The sequence below is a fragment of the Giraffa tippelskirchi genome, chromosome 13 (genome assembly GCF_054371585.1).
Source record: "Giraffa tippelskirchi isolate mGirTip1 chromosome 13, T2T-mGirTip1v1.2.pri, whole genome shotgun sequence".
Classification (NCBI taxonomy): domain Eukaryota; kingdom Metazoa; phylum Chordata; class Mammalia; order Artiodactyla; family Giraffidae; genus Giraffa; species Giraffa tippelskirchi.
Window position 1 is genome coordinate 69,956,541 of NC_137287.1, and position 19,514 is coordinate 69,976,054.

General features: G+C 36.3%; 1 protein-coding gene across 1 annotated transcript in view; it reads left to right on the forward strand.

Annotated features, from left to right (window-relative positions):
• The window catches only part of GPR158 (G protein-coupled receptor 158), a 275,596-nt gene that overhangs the window by 240,646 nt on the left and 15,436 nt on the right, over positions 1-19,514 (forward strand). The window contains exons 6-7 of the mRNA XM_081556821.1: positions 3,143-3,252; positions 15,048-15,286. Coding sequence (XP_081412947.1) covers positions 3,143-3,252; positions 15,048-15,286 — 349 coding nt within the window. The remainder of the gene's footprint in view (positions 1-3,142; positions 3,253-15,047; positions 15,287-19,514) is intronic.

The following is a 19,514-nucleotide window of genomic DNA, read 5'->3' on the forward strand; positions in this document are numbered from 1 at the left end:
TTGTTTGTTTTGTTTAGTAGAAGCTTATGGGTCTCAGTGTTACACCTTGACAAGGAGTGTGAATGAAAATCTTTCTCTGTTATCTTTAGGTCTTCAGATCTTACTGTGGTTTAGAGAATGAGGCAAGTGGTATTTTATTTAAAAGATGCTTGCTAGTTCTACTAAGCAGTGAGTAGAATCATAACTGAGATTGTGGAATCTTGTCATCTTTGTCTTCAGTTTTTAGAGGTGTCACCCTTTCATTTCTTGTTATTTCTTTGGGAGTATTACATTAGAAATTCTAGAGGGGCTGTGGCGTATCTCATCTACTGTTATAATAACCCCCAAATGTTACTTGTATATATTATAAAATTTTTAAGTTATGTATTTTATATTTTTAGTCTATTACCCCTTTTTTTGTTGTTTTGGAATAGTAGGAGCCAAGTTCAAAACAATAAGTTTTAGACCATGGTTATATAATGACATAATCATAACCACAGATCCCTTCATGTATGTAGTAATTTTATTAAGTATTTTTTATTTTTTGTAGTTTGAATCCAACTTCAGATAATTAAATATTTACAGAACATGCGTCTTCACCCTAAATATTTCCTGTGTATGGAACCATATATCTTGCCAAATATAGAAAAAATAATTTACAACACATTCAAGGACTTTGAGTCTACTTATTTTTAAAGCAAATCACGTATAAAAGTGTTTTAATATATATAGTCATGCCTAAATGATACATTTCCAGCCTCCTAGTTCAAAATATAGCAAACCTGGATAGATTAAGTATTAGGTTTTAGCACTAGATAATTTCAAGTGTGACTTTCGTGGACTGGTCTCCATCTGGATAAGATATGTGTCATTTTTCGCTTGTTCAGTAATGATTGTTGGAAGTACAGTAAACTTGAGAGTGATGAGTGGGCCTGGAAAAATATTTGACTAGCAAGACTTTTCCTTGTATTAAGCTGAGGGAAATTGTATTGGGTTGGCCAAAAAGTTTCTTCAGGTTTTTCCATAAAATGTTATGAAAAACCCAAATGAACTTTTTGGCCAAACAGATGGCACATTGGTGAAGAATCTGCCTGCCAATGCAGGAGACGCAAGAGATTTGGGTTCAGTCCCTGGGTTGGGAAGATTCTCTGGAGAAGAAAATGGCAACTCACTCCAGTATTCTTGCCTGCGAAATCCCATAGAGAGAGCCTGGCAGGCTACAGTCCATGGGGTCACACAGTCGGACAGGACTGAGCACAGAGGCACACCACAATAGATGTTTAATGAAAGTCCTTAAAGCCTCAGAAGTCCTTCAGCTCCTTGTTAAATGGCAGCTTCATCAATACAGGTCTCACCACCAACATCTGGCATTCTTCTTCTTTTTTAATAAATGAAACTGTTTACACATTTACACACACCTACTAGCAGAAACCCCAATGTAACACCTTCTTCACCTATAAAAGTGGTTTAATTCACAGCCAGTTTCACTGACCTGGAGCAAGTAACACTTGACGAGTCAATTAGGGAAGTAGAATTGCTGTGTCTGACACTACTGGGAAACTTGCTCAGATCCTTAAAATATCAGGTGTGAAACAGGAGCGGCACACCTTTCAGTGTCAGAGCTTTGGACAGAGCACTGGACTGTGCTGGCCACCAACTGGTCTATCTTCTAAGCATTATTCTTCCAGAGAAGCTCCCAGCTTTGTACGCACTGAACAAACACAGCAGAGGTCGATTTTCTGTCTCTGGTGTTGTACCTATGTTTGCAAAAGAAAATAATTTTAAAGGTTTTTTCTATTTTGTACATATTTTAAAAATGTATATTCTTTTCTCCATGCTTCTCTTTTCTTCCTGAATTTGTTGTGTTCAGTATCCAAAAAGTATAAGCAATCAAGCTGACTTTAAAACTAGCTAAAAAAAAATCATGTTTGATCAAATGGGTGGCTAATCTGTGCAGATTTGTTTGAAATGGGGGGACTGCTCCGAAGTTTATCACAATGCCTAGCGCATCCCACCACTTTAATCAGCTGCTTGACTTTTGTAAGCCTCTGAAGAAACTTCCAGGGACTTCACTGGTGGTCTGGTGGCTTAGAGTCCACACTCCCAGTGCAGGGGGTCAAGGTTTGATCCTTGGTCAGGGAACTAGATCCCATGTACCACAACTGAAAGAGTTCTCATGCCACAACTAATACCCAGTGCAGCCAAATAAATAAATAGATTTTTTTAAAAAGGAAGAAGCTTGCAGTGTTGAAGAACCAGTTCCTTAAAATGCCCATAGGGGTACCCCCCTACACACCTTAGACCTTAACACAGAAGGCTTCCTCTCAACAAAATTGGGGGAAACAAACCTCTAGGCAAAGCATAGTGAGTTCCTGAGAGGCAATATTAAAGGTAAAAGGAAATTGGTGGTTCAGGGGTGACACACTTTCTCTCTTGCTGGCCCTAAATGTGTCTCTTTCTCTCTCACCCCACCCTCCTACACCCCTACTAACAGCTTATATCCTGTGCTCATTCACCCAACAGTTGTGCGTGTTCTTTGGTCCTTAGGTTCCTTAGTGACAAAAGTGGCTCACTTCTATCCTGCTTCACACACTTCAGATAAAATATCTTTATATCTAGCGGTAGCTGCTAGTATTGGAAAGAAAAATGGGAAAAGTTCTTGAAAATACGCCTTAGGTAGTTCTTCCTGTAGTGAGATTTTTTTTATGGGTGTCCTATTTTTGGTAGATTGATGGGGAATGGGGTGCAGTACAGATAATCCTCTCAGGGGTATTTCATATGGGGGAGGAAGATATTACTGGAAGTGTGGATACAGGAAAAGGCAAGGCTCCAGGTGAGAAAGGCAGGCAGTGAAAATGCACCTGGCTGTCCCATCTGGGGAAGTAAAGACAGTTAAGCTTGGACATAACAGAAATTTAGAGACAATTGCTAGAAACGCCTGAAAGTTAGAATTAAATACTTTAAATCTGATTTGAAAGCTATTAGGAGACTTTTTGATTTGGACAATGAATGATCAAAATCATATTTTAGTGTTTTACTCACATGAATATGTGTTCATGTCAAAATACACATGTATTAAACATCAGATTATGAAATACTGATTTTAGTTTGTGGGTCATCAGCTGATCCTGAAGGTCTCTTTCTCTCTCTTCTCATCCCACAGGTTGTTATTTTGTACTTTGAGCCAAGCACATTTCGCTGTATTCTCCTAAGATGGGTCCGCCTTCTCGGTTTTGCTACTGTTTATGGAACTGTCACTCTCAAGCTTCACAGGTATATTTTATAGTTCTCATCCCCATGGGAGGATCAAAGTGTTTGGCTTAGCATATAATTGCAAGCTCAGTCAGCCACTTAAATGGTTAAATTTCAGGAATTTAGGTAGTAAAATGATATATGTTTTTCATTTTCAAGGCAATATCTTTAGGATTCTCTAGGAAAGCCTTTAATACAATTGAATTTGAGCAACGTGCTTTAGTAGAATGTGCCATTGGTTATGGAAAGGTTAATTCTGAACAAAAAGTAAGTTTAGAATGAATGTGAAATAGTATTTACTAAGAATAGGAAGAAAGACAATACAGCTAAAATAATCAAGCCCAGAGCTACCAAAGAATCCTATATAGTAGAATTCAGCAATATGCTTACCTGACAAAAAGCTGCTATCCTCCATTCCCAAGTTCCACGACCCAGGGCAATCCTGCTTTTATTCCTTGGGTGAATTTCCAAAAAAATAGTGTTCTTGGTTTCCTTCCTTATCCAATATTTTCCAATGATTATCAGCCTTATAAATTGGAGAACAGGGTAAATTCCCTTTACTTTAGTTTCAAAATCACCTACTTTTAAAAATGTAGGGACTTCCCTGGCAGTCCAGTGTCTAAGACTTTGCCTTCCAATGCAGAGAGGTACTGGTTTGATCCCTGGTTGAGGAGCTAAGATCTCAAGTGCATTATGGCCAAAAAACCAAGACATAAAACAGAAGCAATAGGTGAGGGTGGGACGTTCTGGGAGAATGGCATTGAGACATGTGTATTGTCATATGTGAAACAGAGCACCATTCCATGTTCGATGCATGTGACAAGGGCTCAGGGCCGGGGCAATGGGATGATCCAGAAGGATGGGATGGGGAGGGAGGTGGGTGGGGGGTCCGGGAAGGGGAACACATGTAAACCCATGGCTGATTCATGTCAATGTATGGCAAAAACTATTACAATATTGTAAAGTAATTAGCCCCCAACTAAAATAAATAAATTTATAAAAAAATAAAATAAAATAAAATACAGAAAAGTGAAAAAAAAAAAAAACAGAAGCAATATTATAACAACTTCAATAAAGATGTTAAGAATGGTGCATATAAAAAAATCTTTAAAAAATCTTTTCAGGGTATATGATAAATATTAGGAAGAAAGAGGCAGTAAAATAAATTACCAGTCCACAAAGAGTAGGGATAGCTGGAAATGATTCCAGGGCTTTCCCTTGCCTCCACTTTTCAAATGGTAGTGGTGCCAAAGAACATAGGAGGTAAAATAGAAATTTCTCCTGCAGGATAACTGTAGTTCAGTAGAAGAAACCCTTTACGTTGATCAGGTTTAAAGTTGCCCATTAATAATCACAGTAGGCCATTCATATGTTCATGGTAATTTGACCGTAAGTATTTCTCAATAAATGTATTTTGATACGGCCCATGCATGTGACAGTTTATCTTAGATGACATAAATATGTCTTTAAATATTTGTCTTTAAATGCCACCCCTTCAACATTTATTAAACTGTGATCATTGCATACTCTCTATTATGCAAGAATCCCACTTAAAATTGGAGTAAAATTGCTTTACAATGTTGTGTTAGTTTCTACTGTACATCAGCATGAATCAGCTATAGGTATACATATATCCCCCCTCACTCTTGAGCCTCCCTCCCACCTCCCCTCCACCATCCCACCCCTCTAAGATCGTCACAGAGCACCGCGCTGAGCTCTCTGTGCTATACTGTAGCTTCTCACTAGTAGTGAATTCATGTCAGTGCTACTCTCCCAGTTCATTCCACTCCATTTCTCTTAATATTTTTTGTACTTACTTTAATAACTAGGAATACTCCAGATTATCTTTTTGGAACAAATGTAGATACCCTTAACTCTCAAGATTTCTTTTTTATGTATGTCGTATAGTAACTTCAGGAGGTCCAGTTTAAATCTCAATTTAGCATCTAGGAAATTATAGTCCTGTATTTCCTACAAAAGAAAGGATTAGATGAGTCTTTTGGAGAAGGAAATGGCAACCCACTCCAGTATTCTCGCCTGGAGAGTCCCATGGACTGAGGAGCCTGGTGGGCTACAGTCCATGGGGGAGCAAGAGTCGGACACGACTTAGCGACTAAACCACCACCAGATGAGTCTCTAATGTTCTTCCTGATGCTGACTTTATTATTTCCACATCACAGCACACTTTGCTCTCATGTCTGTTTTGATCTCTATTCCTTATATGATAACTGTTTTTCAACCAGTGCTCACTAAAGGAAATTGACAGCCTATTGACACTGACAGCCTATCACGGACAGTAAGACTTCTGGAATTCGCAAAAGAATAGATGGCCTCTTGAGACTTGAGAATGATCTCTCTCCCTATGAGTCTTAGGGGTCCTCTCTTATATGCTACAATTTGCTTATGTAATTGTTTTTTTGATTTTTAACTAACTTACCTTCTCCTTGAAGCAAGGGTCTTACATTGAATCTCCAGCTCTTAGCACAATGACTGACACATAGAGGGTGCTTAATGCTTATTACTTGATAAATGAATGAATGAAAATGTCGGCTGCAGAATTGGAAGCAGCTTCCCACAGTTCCCTCCACACCTAACCCATTCCTATTCCTCCCTTGTTGCATGTCCTCAAGTGTCTGAAACTCGTGACACCATGGTCTGCAAGAGGTTGATTGTGGGACAAAAACACAGCATTGTTGGGTTGGCCAAAAAGTTCATTCTAGTTTTTCCATAAGATGTTACAAAACTTTTGGCCAATCCAATAAATAACACTGAATCATAAAGCAAGAAAATTCCTTCTATTCAGGTTCTCTTTCTATCCTTCTTATTATTTCCAGGAGAAAAATTAGTTTGGAAATAATATGTCTTTACCACCTGCCCAGCAGTTGCTATTTTCCTTGACAACAAAGAGCAGATCAAACTTCAGGCTTAGAGCCTCCCATTGCAATACGATCTAGATGAAACCTATTTTTTCTATTTCACTGTATTCATTTTCATCATTACATTCTATGTGTGGATTATCTATCAGTTCTTCCTTCAAAGTGGCAATATAAAATTTTCTTTAAAACATTTTAAGTAGAAGAAATTTAAAGAACATATAAGCTGGTACACAGATACAGGCAGGAATCTTGAGAGTGGTATGCAAATAATTGGGATTTGGTAAACTAGATCACTTCATCCTTCTTTTGTTTATTTTAAAGACTGTAATTCAAACTGATTTCTCTCTGTGTGTCTCTAGAAGGCATTGCAGTGAAGGATTACCTATTGAAGGCTTAAATCGAGTGGAAACTTTCTAATTTAATGAGCTGAATTATTCTTATCCTGTCTGAACCATATGGGTTTATATTGTATTGTTTTTTCCATATTGTTTAAATGGAACTGATTCCAATGTTGTTTAAGGCTGTAAACTGAAGAATCAGCATCCCAGAGGAATGAGAGCAACCCGAGGGAAGTGACTGACTGAGCCAGCTTTCTGTCCCCCGTCCGTAGTGCTGCATCTTGCCCATTATATATGTGTTCACACATTTGTTAAGTGAATGAATGGGCGGATGGTTATAGTGAATGGAGCTGCAGGGATGTCTCTAGTAGATATCTCTTATAGGCAAGCAATACATGGTCCTCAAGAAAGGGCTTCAAAGATTTTATATTAATAGTAACATGATCGAGAGCAAAGACATAAATCTTTACAAATCCAAATTTGAATTTCAGTTCTGCCATTAATTATTTATACAGCCAAGAATAAATGACTTTAACATCTGAGAATCACTTCTCACCCCGCCTGTAGAGTTGTTATACATCTTAAACATGATAGAAATATATGTAAATATGTCATGTAGGGGGTTTTGGTTGCAAACCATAGACACTGACTATAGCTAAACTAAGCAAAAAGGGAATTCATTGGAACAATATGGGGAAGGCCACAGACTGAAGAGAAAGCTGAGGATCCAGGTTTGGGCAGACCTGACCCAAGGTGGCTTGAGGGATCAAGGTTGCCTGAGCTAAGGAATAATATCCCTTGAACACCGTATTCTTATTTTCATAAGAAAGTCATTTTTTTATTTCAAATTTTTAAAAAGTAAATCTTACCTCTCTAAGGCTGAAAATTCCAAGGCAATTATCAGTACTGATAAATAAAATGATTATTCTAGTCCCTTGAGAATAGGATAAACAGGAAAAGACCTGAGTTCTTGTTTTATTTCAGCCATTTCCCTCAAGGCTTAGTAAAATTGTTGAACATTTCTTTTTCTGATCTCTCACTGATCAATTGTAGCGTTTACAGAATTTCAGTAGCTCCGAAAACTTGAAGAAAATGTGAAAAAGGCATAGGATCCCATCTGTCACTAGAAATGATAGTATTATCCCGGAACTTAACGATCTCATCACTTTTATCAAATTTCCCACCTTTTGCTTTAGGGGTCTCTCCCCACGTTTGAGAGCCATACAGACAAAGACTACCATGCCAATGCAAAGGAAAGTCGCAAGTCTTTTATTTCTTAACAGTGCAGTATAGAAGTGGAACAAGTTAGAGGAGGGAGGTGAAAGTGGTCCACTCCTTCACAGAGGTTGTTTTATCACTGACACTGTTTAGAATCACCAGCATAAGGTGGTGATAAAAAGCAGAACAGCTTTGACTTATTATTATTACCTAAAATTCTATACAGAAATTGTTACCTGCACCCAGGACAGACAGTCCCACCACCCCACCTCACTGGCAGGCTGTTCATGCAGTGCAATTTATTTGAACCTGAAACTCTTTGTTTCTCTTTGGAAAAAGAAAGGAGAAAGGGACAGATTTTATCTGGCTCAGTAGGGATCATAGGGAAACCCAGAGCTGAAGTAGACAAAATGAAGAAGGTTCGTTTATGAAAAGGAGTTACCTTCAGTAACTGTAGATTTGTTTGACTTAGTACATTAATGATGTAGGACAGATCTAAAAGAACCTCTCACAGAATACTTGCTAAGCTAGGTTTGCTGGTTGATTGGTTTTAAGAAACCTAGGAAGGCAGTATCTCTAGGCTCAGGAAAGCCAAGTATATTTTCAAGAGGAAAAATGAGGAACTATTTTAAATGAAAGGGAATGGAGAGAGATTAAGAAACTTAATGCCAGAAGAACATTTTCCTATTCGCTACAGTATGGTTTCTGAAAACATATTGCCTTTTCCTTTTTCTAAGGCTAATCAAGAAAAAACAAAACTTTTTTTTTGGTAGTATATTTAAAACGAACATTTAAGCAAGCTGCAAGAAAACCTTCTTCTGGCTCTGACATGGAGATTTTCATTTCATGCATTATTCAGGACTGCCCATTCTGGATCAGTGCAATTCATAGCAGTTTTCTCTACTGTGCTCATTAGTGCCAAATATTTACGCTTTGTGGGAAAGGATAGATAGAAAGATAGATAGATAGCTACTTTTGTTTCCTATTAAACTTTTTTACTGAAGTGTAGTTGATTTGGAGTGTTGTTTTCATTTCTGCAGTACAGGAAAGTGATTCAGTTATACATCTATGCATTCATTTTTATATTCTTTTCCATTATGGTTTATCACAGGATGTTGAATATAGTTCTCTGTGCTATACAGTAGGACCTTGTTTTATCCATTCCACATATATATAGCTTATATCTGCAAACCCCAACCTCCCATTCCGTCCCTTCCCCTAGTAAATTTTGAAAAGTGGCTGGAAGATGTTTATATTTATTTATTTTAGGTATTCTTACAAGGAAACATAAAATATAAAAGATACTTTAAATTTTTTAAAGCACAAAAGGAAGAAAATCTTTTTATACATTTCCCCAGTGACTGATGATGTTGAGTTTATTTTTAGGTGTTTATTGGTCATTTATTTATCTCTTTAGAAACATGTCCTTTTTTTTTTTATAAATTTATTTATTTTAGTTGGAGGCTAATTACTTTACAATATTGTAATAGTTTTTGCCATACATTGACATGAATCAGCCATGGGTTTACATGTGTTCCCCTTCCTGGACCCCCCACCCACCTCCCTCCCCATCCCATCCCAGAAACATGTCCATTTTTTAATTGGGTTTTTTGCCTTTTGGTGTTGCATGACTCTTTATAAATTCTAGATCTGAGGCCCTTATCACATAAATTATTTGAAAATATTTTGTCAATATCTGTGGATTTTCTTTTTTACTTTCTTGATAGCGTGCTTTGGTGCACGGATTTTTTTTTTATATCTGTGAAGCTCAGTTTATCTATTTTTTCTTTTGTACATATGCCTTGGTATGATATTTAAGACACCATTGCCTAATCTCAGATCAGAAAGCTCTATACCTCTGTTTCCTTCTAAACATTTTATAGTTTTAGTTCTTACATTTGAATCTTTGATTCATTTGGAATTAATTTTTGTATATTGTGTGAGATAGAGGTCTAAACTCATTCTTTTGCACTTGGATATATACTTGTCCTTAGGACCATTTGTTAAAAAGATTTTTTTTTTTTTTGGTGGCACTGAGCAGCTTGTGGGATCTAGTTCAATCCAGGGATTGAACCCAGGATCATGGCAGTAAAAGCACCAAGTCCTAACCTCTGGACAGCCAGGGAGCTCCCTTTTTTATATTTTTGTTTTTAAAGATTATTTTTTTCTTTATTGAATGATATTGGCACTGTTGTCAAAAAACCAATTGACTGGAGATGTAGAGGTTTATTTCTGGATGATTAGTTTTATTCTGTTCTATATGTCTATCATTATGCTTGTATCACATTGTTTTGTTAAATTGACTTGAACCTATAGATCAGTTTAGGGAATATTGCCATCCTAGCAGTATTAGCGGAGAAGGCGATGGCACCCCACTCCAGTACTCTTGCCTGGAAAATCCCATGGACGGAGGAGCCTGGTAGGCTGCAGTCCATGGGGTCACTGGGAGTCAGATGCGACTGAGCGACTTCACTTTCACTTTTCCCTTTCATGCACTGGAGAAGGAAATGGCGACCAACTCCAGTGTTCTTACCTGGAGAATCCCAGGGACGGCAGAGCCTGGTGGGCTGCTGTCTATGGGGTCGCACAGAGTTGGACACGACTGAAGCGACTTAGCAGCAGCAGCAGTATTAGATCTTCCAGCCCATGAACACACTCTCCATTTCTTTAGATCTTTTAAAATTTCTTTCAATGATGTTGTATAGATTTCAGCGTACACATCTTTTACCTTCTTGGTTAAATTTACTCCTAGGTGTTTTTTGATGCTATAGTAAATGAAACTCTTTAATTTCATTTTCAAGTTGCTCATTGCTAATATATAAAAATAAAACTGATTTTTGAATGTTGAACTTACATCTTACAACTTTGCTGAATTTGGTGTTTAGCTCAGATTATGTGTGTGTGAGTGTGTGTTCTTTAGAGTTTTCTATATGTAAGATTGTGTCATCTACTAGTAGAGACAGCTTTACTTCTCCCATTCCCATATGGATTCATTTTATTTCTTTTTTTCTTGACAAATTACTCATACTAGAACTTCTGGTACAATGATGAATAGAAGTGGTGAAAACAGACATTCTTGCCTTTTTCCTGATAGCAGAAGAAATAATCTGCAGATTCCTTCTAGCTCTATCAAATATTTGACTTGCAACAGTCTTATAACTCTTTCTTCTCCCTTTATTTTTTGATTATTCTCCCTTATCCTATCTGCTTACAATCAAGTCAAAAGAAAGGAAGGTTACTATGAGATATGAGAGCTAAGGCACGTAATTGGAATTGATAAAATTACCTATATTGAGGAAGCTGAGTTGTGGGTTTTCCTTCTTATAATAGCAATAACTTAAAATAGTCACCACAGTCTTACTGAACTTCATGTCTCATAAATGTTAAAATCTGTTTTTGCCTAGGTGATCCTGATCCTTTTAAATATATCCAGTGATTAAAAAGTAGCGTTATGTTACTTCTGAAAATGAAATTTTGAGAAACTGATGAAAAGCTTAATAAACATGAGAGCTTGTGACCATTTAAAGCAAACTGAGAAGCAGTGACTTCAGCCTTTTTTGTGTTGTTTACTATTAAGGCTCTTTTGCCAAGAATTGAGTGGCTTTATATTTGTAAAAGAAAATAATCACCTGCTATCTTTCATCAGAAGCATTTATTTTCTGGAGTTTCTAAGAAAGCAGTAAAATTAATAGAAATTCAAATCTAATGGAAAACTTTAAGACTTCAGGATTATTCCAATTAAATTAGTAGAAGCCTATATGGCTTGGTTATATACATATTCATTTCCTTGTAGTAAACAAAAAAGATGCGGTTGAATCACAAACGCAAATATTCTGAAAATGGAAAACTTTCTGATAATAGAGGTTTTAAATTTTGTTGTCAGCGTAACAAAAACTCAAAAATGTATCTGACAGGTTAGAGCAGTCAGCTCATTGGAAAGACAGGTGCACCAGTCTTAAGCCTTTGGGGAAAAAATTATTTAGAACAGCAGCTCTCAAACTATAGCCTTCATCAGAATTTATTTAAAGGGTTTGTTAAAAAACAGGTTTCTGGGTCATAACCCCCAGTGTTTCTGACATAGTAGATCTGGAGGGGACCCAAAAATTTGCATTTTTAACAAGTTTTGGGATGGTGTTAATGCTACTGGTTTGGGAACCAGTGGCCTAGAGCAAGTGGCATCTCAGTTGAACCTTGAAGGAATATGTACGAATTGGCTAAATTAGGTGTTTGTATTGATGAGGGGAGAGGGAGGGGCAGTACAGGGAAAGGAGGACAAAGGTTTAGCTAGAGGACACCTTTAGGACACCTGCATATCGTCCACAGAGACCTGCAGGACTGTAGGAAGGCAAGAATGGTGAGCGATGAGCCTGCTGAAGCAAGGAAGGACCAGTTTTTAAAGGCCTTTTACCATCCTAAGGTAGCTGGATTTGGGTTGAGAAGCATAGGACTGTAAACAGGAGAGAAACAGGATCAGAAGTGCAGCTAGGAATGTCACTGTGGCGTTAATATACAGTGTGGCCTGATGGTGGGAGAGAACAGTAAGGATACTGGTTAGGAAGCTACTATAGGAAACAGGTTGATGACCAGGAGCTGTACAGTGGCAGTGAAAATGGAGAAAAACAGAAAGATTTGAAAGATATTCTAAGTATTTAAGAGGTAAAAATTAAATTATTTTAAAAAATGTTTTTTTATGGCTGTGGCAATTCTTAGTTTTGGCACATGGAGTCTTCATTGCTGTGCACTAGTTGTGCGCAACTAGGCTTCTCTCTCTGAACCAACTACTGGTTCAGTAGTTGAGGCAGGGGGGTTTAGTTGCCCAGCCGGAGATTGAACCCAAGTCTCCTTCATTGCCTGGTGGATTCTTAATCACTGGACCTCTACGAAGTGCTCAGAAATTCTTAATTACGCGTTTGGTATTTGGAACATAGATGGGGGAGAAGTATCAAAGTTCCTTCCTAGGTTTCTGCTTTGAATAATTCACTGGTACTGGTCATTCAGACAGGTAACACATGAGCAGTGGGTTAGAGGATACAGGAGTTGAGAGAGTGATGATTTTATTTTGGGACCTGTTGATGTACAGTGAATCACTGAGTCTACAGATCTTGAGCTCAGGAGAGTGATCGAAATAAACCAAAGTTACAGATTTGGGACTCCCTAACAGGTACATAACTGAAGCAGACTCGTGGTTGGAATTTCCCAGGTATAACATGTAGAGCAAAAATAGAAGGGGACAACATTTAAGAGACCCTTGAGGAGCCGTCTTATTTAAAAGGAAGGCTGAGGCAGAGGACTTTGTTCTGGAAACTAAAAAATTGCTGACAGAGGAGTAGAATGAAAACCAAGAGAATATGACATAATGGAAGCAATCAATTAGAGGGACTTCCTTCATGGCCCAGTGGTTAAGACTCCACCTTCCAATGCAGGGAGTGAAGGGTTCAGTCCCTGGTGGGGGAACTAAGATTCCACGTACCTTGCTGCCAAAAAACAAAACAAAAAAAACATAGAAGCAATATTGTAACAAATTCAATAAAGACTTCAAAAACTGTCCACATCAAAAAAAAATCTAAAATAAAACAAACTAGCAATTAGATATTTGAAGAAGATAATCATATAACCCAAGTGTAAGCCCTTACAGTAGTTTTATGAGCTCAAACAAGAAGTGTGTGGAAAGTGAAAAAGTAGAGGTAGACATATAGTGACAGCCAATTCCTGGATTGCCATTGTTTTTTATCATTTCAACATGATTTCTTTGAATTTATCTACTGTTAATGAGAACTCAATATATACTTTAAATGTGCCCTTTTGTATTAAATTCTGGAAATTTTTTGTAGTCCTCATATATATTACTGTGTTCATTGAGAATAGTGAAACCTTCTCAATAGATGAGATATCTTAAAGATTTATCTATGAAAAAATAGTAGGAAAAGTAATCTGTATAAGTTTAATGGTTGCACTTTTACTACAGCTGTATTTCATATAAGTGCATGTCTAAGGATTTAACTTTTAGAACTTGTTTCTAGGCAGTGAACCCATATAGACTAACAAGAGCTCATTTTTTAAAAGATGTAGCAGAATTTTCTCATTTTATTTTAAGGCAATCCTAGAAAAATGCATCTTATTCCATTTTACAAAAACCAATATCCTGAAATGCTTAGAGTGCAGTGCAGAGTTGTGTTACTGTATTTTCTAGTGTTTGAAAGTCAGTAAAATCAATAACAGGAGGCTCATGAGGGCTTGGCTTTGGTTTTTCCCTCTTTGGAAATGAGATTTTGGGACCTGACAATCTTGAATTCTCAGACTCTATGATAAATACCCATGAAAACATGAAAATGTCTGATAATTTGGAAGCTGGTTTCTTGACTAAAAGATTACTCTACTGGGATCATATAGATTTCCTCTGCAAATAACAAGCTCATCTGGTTAAGAAGTAGTATATTTTAAAGATAGTTATTTTAAAAATTCACTATTTGCTCTCTCTGAGCAAATATGTGAATATCTTCAAGTAACAGAAAAGTTAATAACTTTCCACAACTTGGCCATAGAAAGAAAATATAAATCATAACTATTTTTCTCTGAAACAGTGGTTCTCAACCCAGTGAAAACCCCTCGAAGTAACTTGAAAAATGCCTAGGAGTTCCTCTGGGTTAAAGAAAACTTCCCCTTCTTGCCAAACATTTCTACCCACTGTTCCTCAAAGACAACATTTCTCTGGTTTGGACTTTGTTATGTTTTTCCCTTCAGTTAGAATATCCCCTTATATCTTTTCTACTTTCCTCATATTCTTGTAGGTCATATCCCAGTCTTCTTCTTTAATGCAATAGTCTTATTGAGGGGTATTTAAATAGTCCTCTTATTGTTTTTGTTTTTGAACTCATAATTATTTTTCATTATGTGATACAATGATGACCAAGGGAGGCTACATAAAATGATTTTCAAAAAATACCTTTTATAACATTCTACTATAAAGAATAACTCATATAAGAAAGTTTTTGACTTAGTATAATGTAAAACCAGACTACTAACTTTCAGGACTATTTTTTGATCCCTTAGAAACCCAGTTTGAGCAGTGTTTGCCTATGGATCTTTCTAAGGTCCTGAGAATTTTCCTTGAAATATTAAGACATACTCAAAAGAATTCCATCCTACACAAATCTGTTGACTCACTGACCTCTAACACAGGATATTTGTTCTGCTATTGGAAGATAAAATAGAATGAAATTCAGTAAAAATAACAAGTAACACTTTTTTATTTTTTTTTAAGTGTTAAAATTCTGCCTAAGTAAGTTGGGTAGATTTAGATTTCACCAAGAAAAATCAGATATGTTAGAGTTTTACTTCCTGGGTGTTAGGTTTGCCTTCACATTTTGATGTCTTGCTCTCCCAGGGTTTTGAAGGTGTTTCTTTCACGAACAGCCCAGCGGATTCCATACATGACTGGTGGACGTGTCATGAGGATGCTGGCAGTGATACTCCTGGTAGTGTTCTGGTTTCTCGTCGGCTGGACATCATCTGTTTGCCAGAATTTGGAGAGGCAGATTTCACTCATTGGCCAAGGGCAAACATCAGATCACCTCATCTTCAATATGTGCCTCATTGAGCGCTGGGATTACATGACAGCAGTCGGTATGTGGTCACTCTTTTTGTGCAGTTGTCTTGTCGTTTGCCCACTAGCATTACAACGGACTTCCTTAGAAGCCTTGCCAAACCCTTTCACAAACTCTAAAAGAATTTTACATATTTGGTTTTGGTGAAACAATATTATAAAAAGGACAATAATGATATGTGGAATGCAAACTTTTTCTGGGAGTTTCCATTTTTTTTCAGAGGTGTGCAGCTTTGTTCAGAAAATGTCCTTCTTTGTGCAGGAAGGGAGAAACACAGTAAGTAAAGGCAGCTTCTTTATACAGAGACTTTCTGCTTTCCATCCTATCAGTGTGTCCCCATTTGGCTAACAGTATCTAATCTTTTATTTCTTTATTTTGGGAGAAAAAAGGAAATGTGCTGGTATTTTAATATAGTTTAGGTCCTATGATATATCAGACTTGGTCTCTGTGGAGCACTCTGGGCAAAATTTCTAATTTATCTTTCCTCTAAAGATAATTTATTGGGAATTCTCTGAAGTTCTGGTATTACACAAACACAGAACCTTGCTACTTGTGGGGAGTAAGTTACGTGACTGAGAAACTGGAGAACTTAGAAGAAGCCCATGATGAGTTGGGCCAAAAACACAGATTATTTTTCTGGTACCTCAGTTTTTTGAAAAATGAGAAAGAGAAAATTCCACAGGAATTTTTCTGTTGTTAATATTGGGCTATTTTTAAACTAAGCCTGCAAAGATACAAAAACATTTTATTATTTGTTGTCATTCCCCTCAGTCATCCAGGGACAAATCTTGACTTTCTTTGGCAGATGTCAAAAGTAAAAACATGAATTTAATTCCCGTTATCTATCTCCCATATTGGCAGTTGTTTGTGGAATGTTCACATTTAGTATTTTGCTAGAAGCTCATAAAATGTGTACATTGTTTACAATTTGAATGGAATAATATTTTTCTGGACAGGGTATTTTAGGACTCATGTAAGCCTAATTTTTGTGGTAATAAAGCAATGTGGGTACATAAAGGGAATGGTTATAGCACTATAATAATAAATAAAGTCAGTTGTCATTATTTTGATCAATAGCAATGAAAATATCTGTAGTTCGTTATCAGTAGATATCAATGTCAGTATCAGAAGATAAAACGTGGAACCAAAGTAGGAAGCAGTTCTGATTCTGACTTTCATCTGAATGTGAAAATTAAGCAAATCGTGTAGATAAAAAATTTCTACTTAATAGAAACCTGTAACATTAGTTTACATTCTTCAATCCAAGTTGACCAAACTAGGAAAAATCATTTCCCAATATTACTATGAAGAAAAGCACATTACATTTCTTTTATGTTTTACAAAGAATACGATATTCAAAATACATAATGAGGCGTCATTAGGTTGGCAATGAAGAAGCAGAATGAAGCCCAAGAATTTGCTCTGTAACAGGTTCCCAGGTGATGCTTCTGCTTTTGGGTGTGAGGCCGCACTTTGAGAAGCACTGCTGTATGTCTTTCTCCATTCTAATGACGCCAACTCCAAAATCCCTGAATTTGGGTTGTGTGTGGGGGGTGGGTGTGGGTGTGTGTGTCTTCTAAAAGCAACCTAGATTGAACTTACTGATTCATCACATCGCTTTCTGATTCTCCAAATTCCTTTAACAGATTTTCAAGACTCACAGTAAACTTAAGCAGCATTGTTAATCCAGCATTACTTACAATGTATTTTAACATTACCCTCTTTTCCAGTTAGGCATTTCCTTCGTGTTTCACACAGTTCCTACCCACCTGCACCACTCTTCCTATCAAAGGAAATGTTCTTTATTCCTCTTTATAATATTCTAAATATTGCCCATGCCTCAAAGAACTTCTCTTTTATAAAGATTCCTAGGTTCTAGTCCAAATGGTTGTCTTCCTTCATTGAACTACCACTGTACCAAGAGACTTTACCACCTAATTTTGCTTTCGATTCTCACTTATCTTTATAACCCAATAGTAAACTACCTGATGAGAGGAATAAGTCTCTTATATATTTTATATCTCCCACAAGGTCTTCAGTACTAGAGACATTATAGGTATTTAAGTGTATCTTATTTATCATAGAAAATTCTTATATATAAAGAAAGTTTGTGTAAAATGAACTACAGGTTACTGTCAGTTTTGTATTCATATTTATTTCTACATAGAGATCACAAATGTGACCTTCTTTAGGGTGCAAAATACTTTAAAGTAAAAGACTAATGATAAGGTATAGAGATCAGGAGGTAAGAAGAAGTTAAATGTTTGGTGATAATATTTTTATCTTTTAGTGATTATTTTTGTCCTACTGAATAATTTACTGAACTACTAATAAACTACTGAAACACCTTAGTTTCAAAATTACACTTTTCTTGCAGTGACACAATTCTCTGAAGAAAAATCAAGACACATGATTTAATAGCAGGAAAAAATATTTTAAATTAAGACTATCTTGAAAACTCAAGAGACATGTGGTTGCTGTAAAAAATTTTTTCGCACTTCCCTACAGTGGTTGCATTTATTTCTCTTTTGTCATGTAGCATTAGATATTCCGTATTTAACCCCTCTTAATGTTTGCTAATGTGTGCCTCTTTGCAGTTCTCTTTATATATTTCTATAAGTAGCATGTTTACCATTAGATTTTTTATATCCAAGCTGTTATTCAAGAATAAGTTAATGTATCTTCAGTCTGCCAGAAAGAAGCATGTACTGAAAGCTAAATTAGTCCCCATTTCCTAAACAGAAATAATTCTGTGCAGGGAAAGGATGGAGATAGGCTTTACCTTGAAGTTGTGAGAAATCTGTGTCAAGAAGCTGTGTATACTTATATTAGTGTCAGGAGTCAATTTCAAAAGAAACAAAAAAGTGATAACATATTGATAAACATGCCTTCTGGATCAGTTTTACCTGTCTGAAACTTTTTTTTTTTTAATACAAATTAAAGAGTCATTTGAGTGTGATACTAGTTTTTTCACTAAAGTAGAACTCTAGTTAGAAATATGAGTCATAAATTTAAGTAGTGGGTCCTTCCTACTTTTTGCTCACTCCAGAACTGCCCATGTAGGTGATTTTCCTACCACAAGTGTTTCAGAGGAGGAATCAGGTATAGAAAACTACTGGGAAGAAACCTAATTCTCCTCTTGCCTGGTATATTTTAAACACAAAGGCAGACAATGTGTTCAGTAATTCAATTAGTTGTACGCCAGTGTTTAGAAGGAACTGAGAATACAGTAACACCTACTGAGTTATACAGGGAAATTCTAGAATAGCAATTGTTTCTCAGAATTTAAATACTTAATTCTCCTAGAAGATTAGGCTATATTGTGACAGGTGAAATGTGTTACAAGCACCCTTTAATGAGTACTGGGGAAAATAGATTAGACTTCCTTTCCATCTGACTTAGATTAATGATCATGATTTAGGTTCATTTACATGCATCTTTTTTTATTCTAATGTACCATATGCCTTAATCCTGCTGCATCATTTGTTACCATTTTTAAAGTGTACTTTTAATTTTCAATCAAAGAAATGAAAGCTTGACTGCATTGACAGGCTTGAGCTATGTTCATGAGAAACTCACACATACTTTTGGGGGGGGGTTGTTTGTTTTTTATGTTTTTTTTTTTAAGTTTTTTAATTTTATACTGCACTTTATTGAATCATAATCTGCGAACTTGTAATATATTTAAACATAATGATATATGATACATTGTGAAATGATTCCCCCAGTCAAGTTAATTAACATATTCATCAACTCACATAGTTTCCTGGGGGGGTGGTGTGTGTATGTGTAAGAATGCTTAAAATCCATTCTCTTAGCAAATTTCAAATATAGTTACTGTGCTGTACATTAGATCCTCAAAATGTATCCATCTTTTAACAACATCTGTAGCCTTTGACCAATCTCTCCTTATCCCCACAACTTCAGCCCCTGTCAATCACCATTGTACTATTTCTATGTGTTCAATGTGGTTTTGTTTTGTTGTGTTGTGTTTAGATTCTATATAGGATACACACATACTTTTTGAAGGTCTTTTTGATAGTTTCTTGAATGAGTGAAGTAGAGATTATTTTCCTTGTTTATCTACATATGTCCTCTTCTGAACAATGTTTTATTTCTTTGAGGAGTAGTTATGATGCTGAAGGGCTGAGAGAAAGGATAAATTAATTTTTTCCTTCATTTTATTCTTACAGTGCCATTTTTCTTTTTAGAAGTGAAGAAATTTTGGGATGGGGTCTTGGGCCAGT